General features: G+C 38.0%; 1 protein-coding gene across 15 annotated transcripts in view; it reads left to right on the top strand.

Moving 5' to 3' along the window:
- The window catches only part of NRXN1 (neurexin 1), a 1,115,884-nt gene that overhangs the window by 420,202 nt on the left and 676,540 nt on the right, over positions 1–19,142 (top strand). For 7 of the 15 annotated variants that reach the window (XM_057558508.1, XM_057558511.1, XM_028168477.2 and 4 more), the window contains 3 exons: positions 2,255–2,556; positions 4,642–4,686; positions 5,700–5,861. In XM_057558508.1, coding sequence (XP_057414491.1) covers positions 2,255–2,556; positions 4,642–4,686; positions 5,700–5,861 — 509 coding nt within the window. The remainder of the gene's footprint in view (positions 1–2,254; positions 2,557–4,641; positions 4,687–5,699; positions 5,862–19,142) is intronic. The other 8 variants (XM_007190038.2, XM_057558512.1, XM_057558513.1 and 5 more) reach the window with 2 other exon arrangements.

Below are 19,142 nucleotides of genomic sequence, written 5' to 3' on the forward strand. Positions count from 1 at the left end.
GGAATTTCATTGACTCTATAGATCTGTTTGTATGTTTAAAATATTGATTTTCCCTGTTACGTATAATCTTATGATCTTTCTGAAATATCTTAAACCCAACAGTTTCTTTTTTTAAAGATAATTTTGGTCTTTCAGTGTATACAATTATATTTGCTAATATGATGTGTTTTTTTTCACTTACACTCTTGATAATGCTCATGTGCTTTTCTTGTCGTCCTACATTAGCTAGGACTTTAAGCACAGTATGTTGATAGTGGGCATCTTTGTTTTGTTTCTGATCTTAAAGAGACTATTCTAGATTTCACAATGAAGTATGACATATGCTATTTGTTTTAGATCATTTATCACATTTATTACATTAGGCAGGCAAGGAGGAAGACATCTACCATTTCTAGTGCCCACCAACTTTGCCAGATGCCTGTACAGCATTATCTCATTATATCCTGAAGGACTGGTATCACTAACCATTTTTAGAAACTGAGATTTTAAAAGATGCGTAATTGCCCCCAGTGCAGTTAACAATTGGCCAGCTAGGATCTAAATTCATAGTTTAGCCTGCTTTTTTTTTTTTTTTTCCTAGTGTATCAGAAATATTTAGTTGTGCTGGGTCCCAGTATCAAGGCACTTGCCATATTGAACTGACCAGGGAAACAAACACCTAAACTGTAGACTTTCAGAGACAGGGATTAGGTCAGTCTTGGTCACTCTGTTATCTCTAAAGACTAGCACTGGGCTTAACACTTGGGGGGATTTCAGCCAATATTTTGAGTGTTTGAATGGAAGGGGCCCTCTAGTATGGATTGGGCTGTGCTTGGTGACTCTGCCTCAGAATGTGGTGAGTTTAACCTGACCACCAGTCTTCACTAATAGTTTACTAGTAGACAGTGACTCTCCCTCAAGGGTTCACTCTCTTGTGAAAGTTCTTAGGTGCTCACTATCTTACTTAGTGCCGTGCCTTGCTTACCTGTAGTTGCTTATGGTACTTTCTGTATCCAGAGTGTCAGGTCATTGGGCCTTGATGAGCTGAGACCTTGATTTGAGCTCTGATGCAAAGACATGAGTTATTAGATTATTGAATGACAATAGTCCTGAGGTAAAATCCTATTGCCAGGGTAAGAGTGAGACCCCTGTTAGTATATGAACCCTTCAGTGGGCATAGTAGAGATGCTGTATTACCAGGGAAACAGGTGTTAGTATATGAACCCTCCAGTGGGCATAGTAGAGATGCTGTATTACCAGGGAAACAGGTTAAGATTCTCTAGTATCACTTAGAATTCTATGTTTATAGTTTATCAGAAGCTGAGTCCAAACCATAGTGTCTCATTTTTCTTGGTACAACGCCATCATTGCCTAGAAAGTTGAGGGAGCTTTTGGCTTCTACTCTTTTTTTGGTTAAACTCGCTTAATTAGTGGGAAAAGACTGCCCTTTCCAAATAGCCACATTTGTGTTTGATCTAACATTTTGTGGGATCTACGTTGTTACTCCTAAATGTAGTAAAGACTGAGATATATAGAAGATGTTGAGACTTCATTTACATGCTGTTCCCCTGAGGATGTCCTGGATTTCTTACCAGTCTCATAAAAGCCAGCCCTACCATCTGCTTGGTGAGATCAGGGAATGAACCAACGATCCAGCTAATGCCATTAAGCTTTCTATCACTGCCACCTCCACCCAGGGAGAAAAAATGCACTTGCTCTATAGGAGATCTATTTACTTCCAGACCAAATTCTATTATTTTTTCTTTGCTTTCCCCTCATCAGATAATTTGTTATGGTTTCTCAGTGGTGGAAATATTTGGCTGTTCACTGAGAAGATCTTTGAATATAAATGCCTCACTGAAAATTAAAATAACACCTCAGTTGGATGGAGAGAATGTTGTAAACACATTGGAATCCATTGTTGCCAGCAGACTAGAACCATCCAATATGTATTTATGGTACCTGACTCGTGCCCTCAAGATATCACAGAGCTACTTTCTCTGATCAGAGCTCTTGCAGTGATACTTAAAAATGCATTGAATTTTCACGAATGTCAGCTTTAGCTATTGCAGTTGATGGCCCAATAGCTGAGGTTTATTAAAAATATACTGCCACCTACAGTACTATTTAACTCTCTTTGACAGGGCTCTTGTCATGAATGTTAACTAGACAAAGAGTTAATTTGGGGGCTGATTAGTTATTGTTTCTGTGAAGATTTGCTAATTTACATAGTATGTTTCTTTACTTACACATGTATGTATCCGTTTTCCTCTAGGAAAAGAAGAATACATTGCCACTTTCAAGGGATCTGAATACTTCTGCTACGACTTGTCTCAAAACCCCATTCAAAGCAGCAGCGATGAAATAACTCTGTCCTTTAAAACCCTTCAGAGGAATGGACTGATGCTTCACACTGGGAAGTCAGCTGATTATGTCAATCTCGCCCTGAAAAATGGAGCTGTCTCTCTGGTCATTAATTTGGGATCAGGGGCCTTTGAAGCACTAGTGGAGCCCGTGAATGGAAAGTTTAATGATAATGCCTGGCATGATGTGAAAGTCACCAGGAATCTGCGTCAGGTAACAGCGCAGTGGATAAGAGAGTAACTGGCTTTGTTTCTCGCTACAGCTGTGTGTGTGGTACTTGAAAACCCTAACAACATGATACAGGGCTCCTCAGAGTCGCTTACAAATTAGCTTTTTTCTTCTTCTGAGATGAATCTTCCTGCCATACTTGAGCAGGGGCATATCTAGAAAGTCCCAGGGGCCTAAAGGCTATTTTGACACAGCGACACATGACAGTTTCCCAGAGGGCTGCAAGGTTAGCCCTGCGACCTGCCCTTCCTGTGATGTGTGTGATTCTGTTGTGTTTTTAGTTTTTTGTTTATTTGATTTTAAATTATAGTTTTCATGGTGATCATTTGGAAGCATGCACATTGGGGTCATTAAATCACAGTTCCTTTTTTGTAGTTAAAAAAAAAAAAATCCAACAACAGTGTGTTTGTGATTCGGGATTGTATCAGTCCCTGCTCCCTCCCCACCCCAAACTCTGAAATGAGGACAAGAAGAGTCCCTGAGGGGGAACAATGACTTTGGGGGTTTCCACATCTCCTAAGAGTCTGTTTATGAAGATATTTTTACTTTTAGCACAGACACTTATGTTAAATCCCAAATGTCTCTGGAGAGGCCAGTTCATCTTCTAGATGCCCATTTCTATTTGATTGTATTTTTAAAAAATTCTTCCAAGTGTCTACATGTTAGGAAAATATCAATTTTTCAGTAAATGTATGGGTTCCCATATACTGTATGCTTTTAACTGAGACATATTATTACAGTATATATATATACAGATGAAAGTGAATAATAGATTGTCCTTTTATACTGAACATAAGTTTTGATTATTATTTGAAATTTTATCATATTACAACATACCATTTTGTTAAGTGTTGACAGTGACTAATTTTTCTGCAGTACGTGCTGATCTCAAACTAATATCCTTAACATATTTGTTGTTTCTCTGAACAGTTGCAGAATGACCGGATTGTCTCTGGTTTTCCTTTACTAAAACAGCCCTCTCTTTCTGAGCTGTTAACTGTCTAACCTTTTCTTTCCCGCTTCTGAAAGGCTTAAACTATCCAAGCTAGAGAAGCAAACAGGAACTTTAGGTGCAGATTTAGTCTAGCTGAGGCAGAAAAGTAAAAATGAAGGATTTCTTGAGACCCTCCAAGACCTTTCAGAGGCCTTAGTGTCATGGGAGGGGCCCTGCATGCTTCACACCTGCCTCGGGGGATAGTTGCCCACCATCGGGGTAGCTGTAGACCACGGATTTCCTATAAGTGTGTCTCTTTGGTTTTCCCTTTTTATTTTTCTCTCAGATTCTCACCAAGAGGCCGAATGCTCATTTGAGAGAAGCACAGAAGGAAGGGTGGGGCTTGAGGAGCCTACTTTCTAGATTTGCCTTTGCTCAGGTTACAAACCAAACTGTGAATTGGTAGCTCAAAGGAAACTGCAGTTATACAGCCGGGGTGCATGTGTGGCAGGACAGATTAAAAACAAATCCATTCTACTCATTCTATGTGTCAGGATCTTTGCTTTGTTTCATTGCAGTAAACTGTGACCCTAAAGTCCATCAATATGACCGAAGGAAGTTTTGGAGTTGAGGAGGAGTCCTTGTATGCTGTAAAATTGAGTAGTAGGGCAATGCCAACTGATTCCTATGAATTTGCTGGGACTGGGGTGGGCCAGGGTTGGGGAGGGATCACTTATGGGCAAAAGGCGGCAGTGGTCAGCTGATGAGCTTTAGGCCTTTGAATCCCTTTTAGACTTTTTCAATGTCTGTCAGATGTACCCAGGGAGACAAAGGAACATTGCCATATGTCTGTTTCTGTCTCATAGCAAGTTACGAACAATACTGGCAGGAAAAATATTACCTCTGTGGGAGGCCTATTTGTTAGTCTGCTTTTTTCTTGTAAAATTTTTTTGCCCTTTTTCTATGTTACTAACATGCTTAATAACTAACATGTCATTCATGGAATGTTTCATTCTACTAACCGTTACCTGAATCAAAAAATGTACTAACATGGTAGAGACCATCATATTTTTTAAGTAACGATCGTTATTCTGTTCACAGTTTTTAATTTCCTTTCTCCCCCCTTCTCCACAAAGCACTCAGGCATTGGACACGCTATGGTAAACAAACTACATTGTTCGGTAGATATCATTCTAATTGTTTCTTATTTTGGGTTTGCCGTGTGTTTTCTTTCTTTCTTTTAACTGTAGACATCATTAACAAAAGAGGAACTGCGGTTGGTACTCTTCTGCTTACTTTGACCTCCTTCTTTTCATCTGTTGTTGACCTTCTTATTTTTTACCTGTTCCTGTCAACTTCTGTTTTCCAACTCACCTGTAGGGGCATCGTTAACGTTTCGAACGTTTTGCATCCAGCTGTGGTTAACACGGGATAAGACAAAATGGTGGCTGGCCCGAGTGACCGCAAGCTCAGCCAGTCTCGAACCATTCATGATGCATGGCATGCACCCTTGATTTGGGAATGCTGGAGATGCCACACCCACTCATCTTTCCGTCATCACAGAGCAGTTGTGTTTTCCTTTGGTTCTCCCCGTTTTCTTTCCTTTCCTTTCTGAACGGTACTGTCCCTCCTGCATGTGCACATCAGCGTGTGCTGCTTCCACTGGTTGTTTTGCTTCCCCTCGCCTTTGGCATGGACGTAGGCACTTGCATGCTGGACAGCTGCTGCTCAATAGTGCAAACAGTGACGTTGCTGGAAAGAGCTTGCGCCTTTTCTGTTAACAAGGTGCACGTTGTGATTAGTTAATAACAGACGACTAAACTTTGCTAATATGTACTACCAGCAAAACTAACCTAGGAAGCATTTTACTAACACCATTTTTGTGTCTGCTAAATAACTTTTGAGTTGCCATAGGGATGATGCTGACACTAGTTCAATAATCAGTTAACTCTCTAACTAGTTTAGATCTCTTAGGGCTAGTTGCATAGAATCGGAGAATAAACCTCAAACAGACATGAAAATGGGTTCCGCCATAGGTCTAAAAATAAAAACCAAACAAACAGAAAAAAAAACAAAAACCAAAAAACGCAAAATGAAAAACTAAAACAAAACAAAACACAAAACAGGCATATCCCAGGATTACAGTATGTAGGTCTGAGTATAGCGTGTCCTTTCCCTGTGCTTTGTTATCTAGGTGACAATATCAGTGGATGGGATTCTTACCACAACGGGCTACACGCAAGAAGATTATACCATGCTGGGGTCTGATGACTTTTTCTATGTTGGAGGCAGTCCCAGCACAGCAGACCTTCCCGGGTCACCAGTCAGTAACAACTTTATGGGCTGTCTCAAAGAGGTAAATATCACTGTCACCAGAATCATTCCTAATTCATGACCTCATCATTTCAGATCCAGACTGAAAGCACCTTTGCTGAAGACCCAGAGTTTGTGGTGTCAAAGGGCACAACCTTAAATTCAATATTCCACTGTTGTTTATATAGGATTGGGGGGATGGGGGCAACTCATAGAACATTATCAAGGAATTAAGTTCCTCTTCTTTACAGTCTGTAAGTAATTCACAATTAAGATTTGCAGGGGCAGTTGTATATTAGCTATAAAAGAAAGTCAAACACAAAGAAATATTGGGTCTAGAGTTAAGCCAAACACCTTGCTCATTTCTACTTAAATGCCTTAGGTGTTATATATACAGCGGTGACTTATTTGACCATTACAGGAAAGAAGAAGAAAAAAAATAGGCTATGAGAGACCAAATGCAACAAAAACAAGATGAATCTATACGATGAAATAATTTTGTTCCTAGATTTTAAATATGTTCTGAAGGAAGTAAAGATGTTTCGTTTGTGGTCCAATGAGCTCACTTGATATTTACCTGAGTGAAACTATCAGGCTAAAAGATACCAAGAATTTCATCCCTCATTCTCAGCTGTCATTGTTGGTTGTAACTTTTGATAGGATCGGAACTTGTTGGGGTATGGGAAGAAAAAGATCAGAAAGATCTTTGGATTTCAACTTGTATGAATATTTTTCCATAACAGCTGCCTGTTTTCATTCAGGCACAACCCAGTTTCTCTTGGCTGCTAGAACCAGAAGTTCCTCTTGCATTATATGGCTGTAGTTTAATGGTACAGACCTCTAAAATATAAAATTTAATAACTTTGAATTTATTAATGATTAGCTATAGGTGGTGTTGGTAAGCAGTGATGTACTTTGGTTTATTTATTTATTTATTTATTTATTTATTGGAGTATAGTTGCTTTACAATGTTGTGTCAGTTTCTACCATACAGCAAAGTGAATCAGTTATACATATACATATATCCCTTCTTTTTTGATTTGGTTTATTTTAAAGAAAATATTGTAATCATATAAACTCGATTCAAGTAAGCATCAGTGAAAAACAATCAGTGCTCAAATTATCCTTACCTGTTTTCCATTTATGTAAATATACTGGATGTTGCATTGCCCAGTATGTGAATGTATATGGAAAAGTCCTAAGAAGGATTCGAAAACGCTATAGTTTTAACAAATACAAGGAGATGCAGTTCTGAAAGGCTGAATCTAACTATGCTTTGTGGTAGAAGGGATTGACTGCCTCCCAGAGAATAACTTTTACTTTTTACAGATACATAACATGACCCAGGACTGCGCTAAGCTCTGTGAGCATTATAAAATCCTAATAATTATTATCATTGTCATAACAGTAGGCATTTTCTGAGCTCTTATTTTGTGCCTAATACTAAGCCTTGCAGGAATCTCCACAACGTATGAAGTAATTATCTGCATTTTTCAGACAAGGAAACTGAGGTTTGGAGAGGTAAGTTTCTTGAGCAAGGTCTCACGGCTAACAAGTCTGCAAGCCTAGAGCATGATCATGGCAGTCTGAATTCAGAGACTTGTGTGCTCTTAGCCACCATAATACACAGTGTCCTAACAGAATGTTTGTTAGAAGATTGTGTAAACCCTCAATTCTGTTACAAACAGAAACAACTTTTAGAAATGTATGCTAGACATTTCTGTGTGGTACAGTTATGCCCATTTGAGTACAAAAGAGAGTGAATGAGCGGGGGTCAAGTAGACAAGGAAGATACACAGAAGAGTCAGGACGTGAGCGTCTTGAAGGGTAATTATGAGCCAGGGATGAGGACATGTTTCAGGTTGGGGAGAAGCATGGTGAAAACATAGTTAGATTTCACAATATGATGCCTGAAACCCTTTCTGGTGATAGGAATTGGGGTGGGGGCAGAATCACAGCCCCAGTCATCCACACCATTTCCTCACTTTCACTATGAACAGACCAACCTACGGTCAGCCCCTAGGCCCTGCTTTATCTGCAGAAAGTTAGTCTTGCTGTGGACTGGAAAAAGGAAAGGGAATCTAAGGATTTCGAGCAGAAACTGGAATCTAGCTAAAGAGCCCTTTTGGGTATCCTATAAAAACATGAGAGTTTCTGCAGTGATCGCTCAAGTTCAGCTGAGCCTCATTGTCTTCTGAGTTCAGTTTGGGTGAGGCAACTTTCTGTGTGTGTGAATCTTCAGTGGATTGCCTTAATCCCAATTTACGGTTTCAGATTGAACTGTACTTCAGATTAATATCTTTAAGTGTTAATTAGCAGTTGAGACACTTTAGAACTCATCTCTTTTTTAAAATTAAAGTATAGTTGACTTACAATTTTATATTAGTTTTAAGTACAGCATAGTGATTCAGTATTTTTGCAGATTATTCTCCATTATTGGTTATTACAAAATAACGGCTATAATTCCCTGTGCTATATCCTTGTTGCTTGTGTATTTTATACTTATCTTTCAACCATAAAAACCAAGTCAGGTGATTTTCCATTTAATTGGCAGCTACTGAGTCCAAACAATGAGGATTCACTCAAGTTATTGTCTCTGTAGGTTTGGCATAGATATCACTCATCTTACTGATCGGGCACTTCCTACATCTCTCTCTTCCACAGCCTGGGGTATGTGTCTGGAGCAAGTCTTGCCAGTGTTTTACGGATGTATAATCTCTTACAGTTTATTTCCTCCTGACACAGTAGAGTGGAAGGATACGGGCACAATCAGCCTATAAATCAAAACACACTTTACTTGGAGAGGTTTTGGATGGTTCATAGTTTCCATCCAAGTCTGAGTTACTATCTGTTTAGAATGCCCTGCTATTCCTACTACTGAAATGAAATTGTGACAAAGTATCATAGATTTTGAATCAAATCACCTTATTTCAGATGGGTGAGCTCTGTAGAGTTGCTGAAAAGAGAGAAACATACCCATGTTCATTCTCACCACATCCCTCTTATGCCCATGTGAGCCTTCCTTAACTCTTATCTCAGGCTTTCTGCCCTCAGGCATGTTATATAAAATCTTAATTATGATTTCATCTATGGCTCATAACATTTTTATTTTCAGTCTAGTATGTGATCCCCCTTAGGATAACCAGTCCTGGGGGAGATACTCATAACACTATGTCTGAAGTCATAGAAGAAATTTTGGAGTGTTAAAATAGGAAGAATCCTGGAAGTCATTCTTCAACCTCCTTATTTTGTAAATGGGGAAACAGACCTAGAGGTTGTCTGTCCCACCGAAGAGCATTGAAGGGGTAACAGGATTAAAACACAGAATATTGTCCAGATAAAATATAATACTTGAGTGACTGGCTCTGTTTCATTATAAACAGTGGCACTCAAGATACAAAACTAGAGATGGCCTACCACTCTCACTAACTCACATCTTCATTCTTTAAAGATTAAAGTAAAAAAAAAAATTACTCCACATAATGAAACAACCCATAATCTAGTGTTTATTAGAAGCAATTAGCAGTTAGGGCTCTCCCTACATGGCATTTGATAATGCTTATTTGAAATAAGACTTGGCTTGCATGGAGAGCAACCAACCCTCATTAAGAAATTTTTTTTTTAGTGATTAACAAATTTCAAAATAAAGTAAAATTATTCCAACAGAATTTGGCAAAACCTAACCTGAACTTCATATATTACTTCGTTCAAACCGAGAGGGAGCTTTGAATGGCCAAGAATTTATAATAAGGGGATCAAAGTAGTTTTTTAAAAAGTATTTATATTTTCATCATAAATAAATCAAAAAGACTTTGGAGAAATGTTTGAGGTTACTGAAAATGACTTTCAAGGGTATAAATTTGAGAAAAGTTACAGGAAAAATTGTAAATAATAACTTACCATTATATACAGCCCACATCTATGAAATTCCTAGAGGATAATAGATCTTTGAAAATATGCTTTTTAAATTTGATTTTTACAAAAACAATACTAATCATGCTTGGGCAGAAGCATTTGTTTATATTCTTTGCATTTTTTATACCACTGAATAAAACCTGAAATATATGTTGCTTAAGAAGATCATTTAAAAACAAATTTAACTTTTCCAGCAAGCAGTTTTTTGAGTGATTGCTACAACAGGAGAGGGAATTAGAAGATGCTGTAGGAAGTTAAATCATGGCATCTAAGGGAGATGTTTGGAGTCTATTTGAGGACACCTACTGCCCTGCCCATTCACCTTAAACAACTTGGAAATCTTTTTTTTTTTTTTTTTGCTCTAAAAGTATTACAGTTGATTCCTAAGGTGCTCATTAAAGGTTTTTGTTTGTTTGTTTTTTAACATTCAAAGATAGGTGGCAAACTCACTCATACGTGCTTCTACCCCAATATTTTGACCATGAGGGCTTCTGCAGTTAATGACTTACAAGGAAGGGTCATGCTGCTCCCTCATTAATCTTGCCTCAGAATCTCCTTGGGCTATTAAGCATTTCTTAGCCTCTTTGTGCCTCCAAAATGCTTTGAAACACCTATCTCCCTCTTGCAGAGTGAACATTATTCAACATAGTTTGTTAGTAGGGAAATGAAACTGAAGGGGGAGGAAAGGATTGTATTGGATAAAACAACCTAGAATGCTTTATTGGAAGTTTGTAGCCATGTGTACTTGCTGGAGTTTTACAGTCAGCAGTGCGAGTAGAGACACTGCCTGTGTCAGGAAATTTAGAATGCTACCACTAAAAGTTGCTTGTGATGAGCCTAAGGAAGGATTCTAGAAAAATAAATAAATAAGTGAAATGCTAGGGGGAATTAAATCCCTACTGAAAATTTCATCAACCTAATTAGATCAGCGCAGGCTTTAATTACATTGAGAAACTTTTAGCACTAAAAATCTGGAAGAAGCTATGAAGTGGATGAGGTTCAGAAAATATCCTCTTATGTGAGCATTTTCACCCACTGTGAAAAAATAGTTGATACCTGCATGTAATCAGCATGGTCCTCTCTGCCATTTGCAGTGGCATCGCCGTAATTCACACAATGTACCAGTATCAGCACCAGGAAAAAGGTGCAATATTTCCTTTGCACAGATACCTCTTAATTCCTGTCTTACTTCTTGTGGACAACAGAGAACTTTGGAAGATTGTGAAGGCTTCTCAATTTATCCCCTTCTATGGTAGAACCAGCTCGTCAAATGTGGGTTCTCAGGTGTCCTTCTGTTCTGTCTTATTTCCCTCACTACTCAGAGTAGAGTTCTTTACATGTAAGAATAAAAATCCATGGCAGAATTTGCATTTTAAGTTATTTTTCCAATTTTTAAATAAAAGGCTTTGTGACCTGTTGGAAAAATTTGACCTCAAGGAAACTTTGGAGGGTAAGGAGATCTTCACTGATAATCATGCAACTCGGGAAGAGGGAGGACTTCTTTATCTGGGAGAACGTCCTCATGGGGGTTCCAAAGTCATGATTAAACACGTTTCTCCCAGGTTTTCATTTCCTCCAGACTCTTCCTTGTTGGGGTCCCTGATACCTGTAGATAGTTTCTCCCTTTCCTGTCTTATTACATTGTCACAGTCTATATTGATAAGTAGCATTTTCCAATACATTTATGTTAACCTTTCCACATGTCTCATTCATTCTTTTGGAAAGAGAATTGCTGTTTGCATTCCCATCTCACTTCCTCCTAGCCATTTTCCATACATATCCACATATTTTTACTCACCATATTATTACATAACTAAGGAAAATAAATTCTACCTTAATTATGTTTGGCAAAATGTCCTCAACTTAAATAATCATTCTAAGATAGATGTTACTAATGCCCCCCCGACCAAATAATAGACTGTACAAAAATACAAAGGAATTCCTGTAACACAAGGACTCACACATTGGCTCTGGGCTGCCTTCCTAGAGGTAGGGTCTTGGTTTAGTGACTTGTAAGAGAGCTTAGTGTAGCCTAGATGAAGAGGAGGCAAATTGACTTACAGTGTTGGGCAAAAATTCTAGTCTAGAAAGAAAATAAGTTTCTCCACCTGAAAGAAAAAACCACAGAAGATGGCAGTTTGCTTTTAAAACTGTAATGAGAAAGCAAGATGGAGTTTGTGGGAATGTCAAAGAATTTGACAAATTCTTATGTACCATTAACCTGATTTATTATAAGCCCTGCCTGATGTCTTTCAGATCTTGGAAATACTGAAATGTGTTTCAACTCTTCTGCTGTAATAAATTGTTGGCACTAAAATTCAAACAGAGGTCAATTACCCTTGCCTCCTTTCATTTTCAAAACAGCAGACCATGGCTTCTTTTAAGTCAGAAATCCCCCTTTCCTTTTTAAGGATGTCTTTTCAAGAACCCCTGTGAGATAATAGTAATTACCTAAGTTGAGTACTTTTCCTAGTTTGAGCACATTGCCTGAATGAGCTCATCTAAACATACTCTAGTGATATAAACTCGGTGGTACCTAATTGTGGCTAGGATTATACAAGGCATTATACAAAGCGATGCTAAAAGTCAGAGCAATTATAAAAGGGTAAGAAGAGTTGGTATATTCCAGAATAGTGATAATAACATATTAAGCATTTCCTATGTCTCATGTAATTTCTACAACACCCAGTGAGTTACCCCATTGTACCTAGGGCACAGTCAGCAGCAGCACAGCAAACATAACAATTTACTCCTAAAAAATAAATTAATGAAACTTTGTGAAATAGTTAGATATTCAGTATTTCAAACATAGCAGCAAGGTAATCATGGAAGAAAAACACCATTTTTTTGCGTGTGTGTGGTGGACTTAATGGCATTTTATCTTAGGTTTTGCTTTTATTATTAAATTGCCTAGAGGGGTGCACTGTCATTGTTTTCCAGTGCTTTGTATGTTCAAAAGTAACTCTCTGAGCATCTCACAAGTTACATACTAGCAGTATCCCTATTTGACAAATGACATGGAGACAGGAGAAGTTAGGTAACTGACTAGGAGAAAACAAGCACTAAGTAGCAGAGCCAAGATCTGAATCTTTTTTTATAAATTTATTTATTTATTTATTTATTATTGGCTGTGCTGGGTCTTCGTTTCTGTGCGAGGGCTTTCTCCAGTTGCAGCGAGTGGGGGCCACTCCTCATCGTGGTGCACGGGCCTCTCACTATCGCGGCCTCTCTTGTTGCGGAGCACAGGCTCCAGACGCGCAGGCTCAGTAGTTGTAGTTCACGGGCCCAGTTGCTCCACGGCATGTGGGATCTTCCCAGACCAGGGCTCGAACCCGCGTCCCCTGCATTAGCAGGCAGATTCTCAACCACTGCGCCACCAGGGAAGCCCCAAGATCTGAATCTTAACTAATCTGACCACAGAACTCTTGCCTTTAACAGCTACTCTATGTTGCTTCCTTTACTCATAATACAATCTTGCTTCTATTTCCTTGTTCTCAATATTTTTATTAAGGTATAATTAAATGAAATGAACTTTATAGGAACCTTGAGGAGAAAGAGAACACAAAAATGCAGCCTAGATTACTAGGATGTTGCAGAAAGGGGTGTCTAAGTGGGAGGGGAAAGAACAGGAAATATTTCGTGGATGCCCAGTTACACGTGAGCTTCCAGTGGGGATTTTTCTCCTACTGTTCTGACTGGTACTGGGATGTCACCTCTGTGAACTGCCTCTCTGCTCTGTAAGTCTGCATCCCTTCCTCCTCTAAGGGTGTAAATAAGATAATAATGCTTGTCATAAATTTCTGTACTCTGTAGCCAACCGTATGAACAGGGATACACAAAAAAACACATTTGGAAGTACTTTCTAGATTTCTATAAAGTATTGGCTTCATAGATTGCTAAGAGTAAGTTTCCTTCTGTGCCTTGTAGCCTTGGGGGCAAGGGAAATAAGCAATTAGGGCAGAAGCCAGGCATTTTGCCATAGGCACTCCTCTTCGAGATTGGGTTCAGGAAGTCCCATCTGCTCAGGTTCCCAAGGAAGTGGAACTCAGGTCTTTAGTCTCCAAAGTATCTGGTGAGTTCTTGTCTGGAATTCAGCTTTTTGAACATAGCAACCTCCCTTCCAGGGGACCCACAGATTTTTATTTCCTGTCATATTTGGCAGATGCCCCATAGCCTGGAACTATATCAGCAGTTGACATAATGCATTGTAGTGCTTTCAGATATCAAGCTAGCGTAACATGGTTTGGTAGGGGGTTCAATGACATTTTAAGGAATTGATGCATATTATAGAATATGACATTTTCTAGCCCAGCAGAAAGCAGTAATGAATAATGTCTAAGACTTAACAGTTCCTCTTAATTTCAGCACCCACTAGAGTACCCTGTTTAAATTGTTCCATTCACTTAGGCATGTGTGCATTCAATGAGTCAACATTAATCAATACCTACTATGTGCTAGACTCTGTACTAGACACTGGGGACACACAGATAAATAACACACCTAGGAATCTGGAAGGAGAGCCTGACAAAGAAACAGAAAATTAAAATACAGGTTCTTTAAATGAGGTATTGAAAATTGCTCTAAAAATACAGCAGAAGCTGTCATTAATTCTGCCAGAGGAAATCTATAAAACCTTCAAAGAGAAGGTGACAAAGTAATCTGAGTTATCCTCTCTGTCTCTCTTTGCTCAGCTCTATAATGGGCATGATATTACATGGGATTAAAGCACAATGAATTAGTTCTGCTCTCAGAATTTGAAAAGAATAGGAAAGATAAAATGATATGAAGGATTCGAAAACACATTACAAAGAAGAAGAAAAGCTCCATAGAAATGCAAGCTTGTACTTTACTGAGTTTGAGCCATATTTTAAAAATCTGATATCTATCCAAAACAAAGTGAATATTTTGGTCTTCATGTTAATTTCTATTATGAGACGATATACTCTCATCTTAGTTCTTTGGATCAAATGCTGTTTTTGGAAGAAAATTATTCCTGTACACCATAATTGGCCTTTTTTTCAGGAGAATTTTCACTATTGAAACACATTTAAAACAAATTAATTACTTTAAAATGAAAATAATTCTGTTATCATTCAGAAGCATGTGATTTTAAATAATAGGAAAATGAGATTTTTATCTTTGTTGAGTAAATATTCTGCACACAGAGAAATTGGTGACTGAGTGTTCAGTTTAGTTCCACATGTATGATATGACTATCTACTATGTGAAGTACCAGGATATGATAATTAGGTTGACATAGGTTATCTAATCCAGGTCATGATAAATGAATTGTCCATCAAACATATAGATTTTTCTGAACTTAAGTTTCTAAATTTGAATCAAATGTGATGACGATAACCAGTTATAGATTGGTATTCCATTAAATTAGTTAAGACAAATTGCTTTAGAATCAGACAGACCTGGGTTCAAATCCTGGCTCCGTAGATTTAGTAGTTGTGTGACCTGAGAAAAGTAATTTAATGTTTTTTTGCTTCATTTTTCCTTCACTCTAAAGGATTAAGTGAAACTACGTAACTGAAGCACTCAGCATAGTACCTGTTATACTGTAATATTTCAATAAATGGTGTGTGTTAACTACAAATACACTGCAGATAGGAATGTGGCCTATACATATATATTTCACAGACATGTAACCTGTGTAGTCACACAGGGCCCTCACACGCAGAAGGACCCTGCTCTTGATTTAATATCTTCCTCTTGCCATCTTGAAATTCTTAATAACTTTTGAACAAGGAGCCCTGCATTTTTATTTTGCACCAGACCCTGTGAAGTATGAAGACTGTCCAGGTTGCAGACGAGTCTATGAGATTTTGCACATATTATCTCATTTTAAAAGTTATTTCATTTAACTGTCCTAACAGCTTTGTGAGGAAATTGAATTGACTTGGAGGCCACAAGTTATTTATAACATCATCAAGGCCACACCACTCATATGTAGAAGAATCCAGAGAAACCCTCTGTTTATTGACTCTAGCCAGTGTGCATTCCTCTTTTGTTCACCTGAATTATAATAGCCACCTTCCAATGTATCAAAAATTAGTAAAGACGACTGAGAAACTCAGCATTTTTAGAAAAACACTGATATCTTTTTAATAACTGGGAATAGTCACTTAATTTTTATAGTTCAAATGCAAATAGTTTTTTGTTTTTACTTTTTAAGGATTTTATCATCATCATCAGATTTCACATAACATTATTTTTCGAACTCAGTCACTGTATTCCTTCCCTGTACTCACCACCTGTAGACAAAGCAGAGTCTCATACGTAAGACTTCAGTGCTTGTTTGAAAGAGTAAATTGACCTTTTTGTTAACATTTTCTTCTATAAGGTCGCCAGACTGAAAGGTATGATGACCAACGATTGAAATCAATCCTTCCTTAACATTGCCTTTTGCTATTATTTAATAATTATTTGATTTATCATGGATTAATCAACACATTTATATAAAATTACATAGTGTTTATATAGAACAATTTGTAAACAGTGGCATGCGACTTAAAGCTGTAGGTTTTAGGTAGTTTAAAAGGAAGCAATTCTTAGCCCATTTAGGGATTTACTATTCAAGGCGTGGCCTGTGAAGCAGCGGCATCAATATCACCTGGGAGCTTGTTAGATGAAAAACCTCATGATCCTTCCCAGATCTACTAAATCAGAATTTATATTTTAATAAGATTCCTGGGTGATTTCATATCCAAATTAAAGTGTGAAAATCACTGAGCCAGAGCTCATCAGCCACCATGTTTTGTTGACATCATTGACCGTAAGATGTACAATTATGATATGACTGGCATTAAACACTGCCAATTAACCTAGGCTAGAATGCACCTCAACTGCAACTCAGATCTATATTTTAGACATATTAAAATATAAAACAGTGTATAATTTAGTAGCTCAGTAGTGACCCTGAGGCTTACAGCCAGAGCCTCAGCACCTCAAAGTGCCAAGACCCTGGGAAAACCCTCCCAGGCTCAGTTCTCCCCCAGCCCCTGCATGGGCTCAGCCTTTTTCGGAAGATGGACATCAGGATCTTCGCATCCAATTACACTGAGGGCAAATAAATCACCAGGATCCATGCTGAGCCAGTCCCCCAACAGTCTAAATTTAGAGGCAAATACAGTCTTGGGATGAGTTGTACTTACTATCCAAGCAATAAGCTTTTGCTAACGAAAGAGTTGGAACTAAGCCCATGACCATTAAAGTAAAATGCCTCTGTGTTTTAATAACAATCTTAAACTAGGTCTCCTAACCTCTATTTGATTTTGAGTCCTGCTTTCATAGCAAAATTTGTTCACTTGCAAAAGTGCTGAAAATCACTGTGTGCAGGTTTACTTGGGTTAATTATGATTTTTGCAGGGTAATATTCTTGTGCTGAATTTTCCATATATACTCTTCACATTTTTTCATGCCATGGTTTATTCAGGATTATTTTACCTTACCACAATTTGCTAACTTAAACAGATTTATGTGTATTTATTTACATTTTAACAACTTTGTAACATAATGGGTTATGCCCTAAAGGAAGTAAACTCTTCCTTGGATATAAATTAGACAGTTGGGGATTTGAGGCATTAAGGAACCATTTAGGGAAATGCTCCTTCTGCAACATGAATTTTAATAAGAGCCCCTAGAGGCAGCTAAGAAGTATGACACCTCTCTAAACTGAAGCCACTCAGCCTGAAATTTTCTTGGTGATTCAATGAACAGAGATGCCTTTAAGTGACGTAAATGGGAAAACCATTAATCCCAGGAAGAGTGTGAAGTGTGTGCTTATGTGATGCTTATAAAAAGATAACTTTGTCTGAAGTGAAGTGGCTGCAGAGAGAGAGGGAAGTACAACGGACCCCCTCAAAATTTCTTTAGGACACCAGATTTTTACGGCACTTTATATCTTTCCTCACTCTCTTCCTCTAAACGCAATTTGTAATTAGAGGCTATTTGTTCTTGAAAATATATTCAAACTAAATTTCTTTGGCTTTATTAGATTAGAATTACACTGAAAATACCACCACTTACTTTAATCCCCCAACCAGGGAAATGCTGCCTTTTTCCACTTCATACAACTTTACTTGCACTTTTAATGCAACTCTTTCTTTCTGTCTTGAAAATACACATAACGCAGGAAGCAATTAAATTTGAAATGGAATATCCAGAAGTCTAGTTTAAGTAATAGGAAAGGTTTTTTACATTCATATTAGTTTTTCTTTAAGTACTGTAGTACTTATGATTCTTGAGTAACAATCCTTCGAAATTTGTACATTTATTCACCAAGCCCTCACTGAGTGCTAGCTGTGTCTCTAGCACTGATTAGATGCTGGATTTACAAATATGGATGATTTTCATTGCCTTGGCTGGATTCTGAAGACACATAACCATAACCAGAATGAATTTCAGTGCTTTTAATTCAACAACAAAATGTATCAAATGACCTCCGTGAAATGAGCCTGTGCAAGATGCCAAGTGAGGATAGAAAAAGAATGACATGGTACAGATGAAACAAACACATAGGTAATTAGGTCACCTGATTCTGCTTTTCCACCTCACCTTGGGCTTATCTCTATCATAGTATTAACTACTATAATTGTATCAGTGTTTGATCAACTAGGGTTTCTCAGGAAGATTAAGCCCTAATGCCCTAAGACATCCATTGTATGTAATAGTGCTAGTTATGTATCATCATTGGGAGAACTGAGAAAATAGTTACTCAACTGATTTTCTATGTTCTGTGGTTCAGATGAGGACTTTGGTTGAGAAAAGCTAGGGGAGACTTTTTTGCTAGCAGGGATTGTGACTATTTCTTTAGTGCTAGAACCTGAGGCATAGTTGGTGCTCTATAACCCTTGAGTAGATTCATTATAATTACACTTAAGTGAGATAAGTTCTACAGCAAAGTTTTGTGCTGCATTCTAGGGCAACACAGTGTAGGGAGGGGGGTCAAGAAATGTAAAAAAACAGAGTTTCCCAAGGAGATACTATTTGAGCTTAGCATTGAAAGGAAAATAGTATATCTCCAAGTGAATAGGATGTGAGCTACAAAGTTTGAGACAGAGGAAAAGTTGGAGAAAGGGCACGGTTGTAAAAGAATACACAACCATGCTTGGGGGAATGTCTAGGGTCAGTCAGTGTGACTAGGGAAAGGATGTACAGAAGGGAGGTGAACACTGATGCTGGATAAAAATTGGAGGAAATGATGTTGAAAATGGATAAAATGATGACAGGATATGACTGCCCCAATGGTTGAAAGTTTTGTGTATTAAAAAATCATCTGAGAGTTTATTAAACTGCAGATCCCTCTCCCCATAGCTTCTGATTTAGCAGTGGACCTGAATTTTTAACAAAAATTTAAGGTAATACAGATGCAAATGATATAAGGACTTTAACAAAGACTGCT

Source organism: Balaenoptera acutorostrata, chromosome 12 (assembly GCF_949987535.1).
Source record: "Balaenoptera acutorostrata chromosome 12, mBalAcu1.1, whole genome shotgun sequence".
Classification (NCBI taxonomy): domain Eukaryota; kingdom Metazoa; phylum Chordata; class Mammalia; order Artiodactyla; family Balaenopteridae; genus Balaenoptera; species Balaenoptera acutorostrata.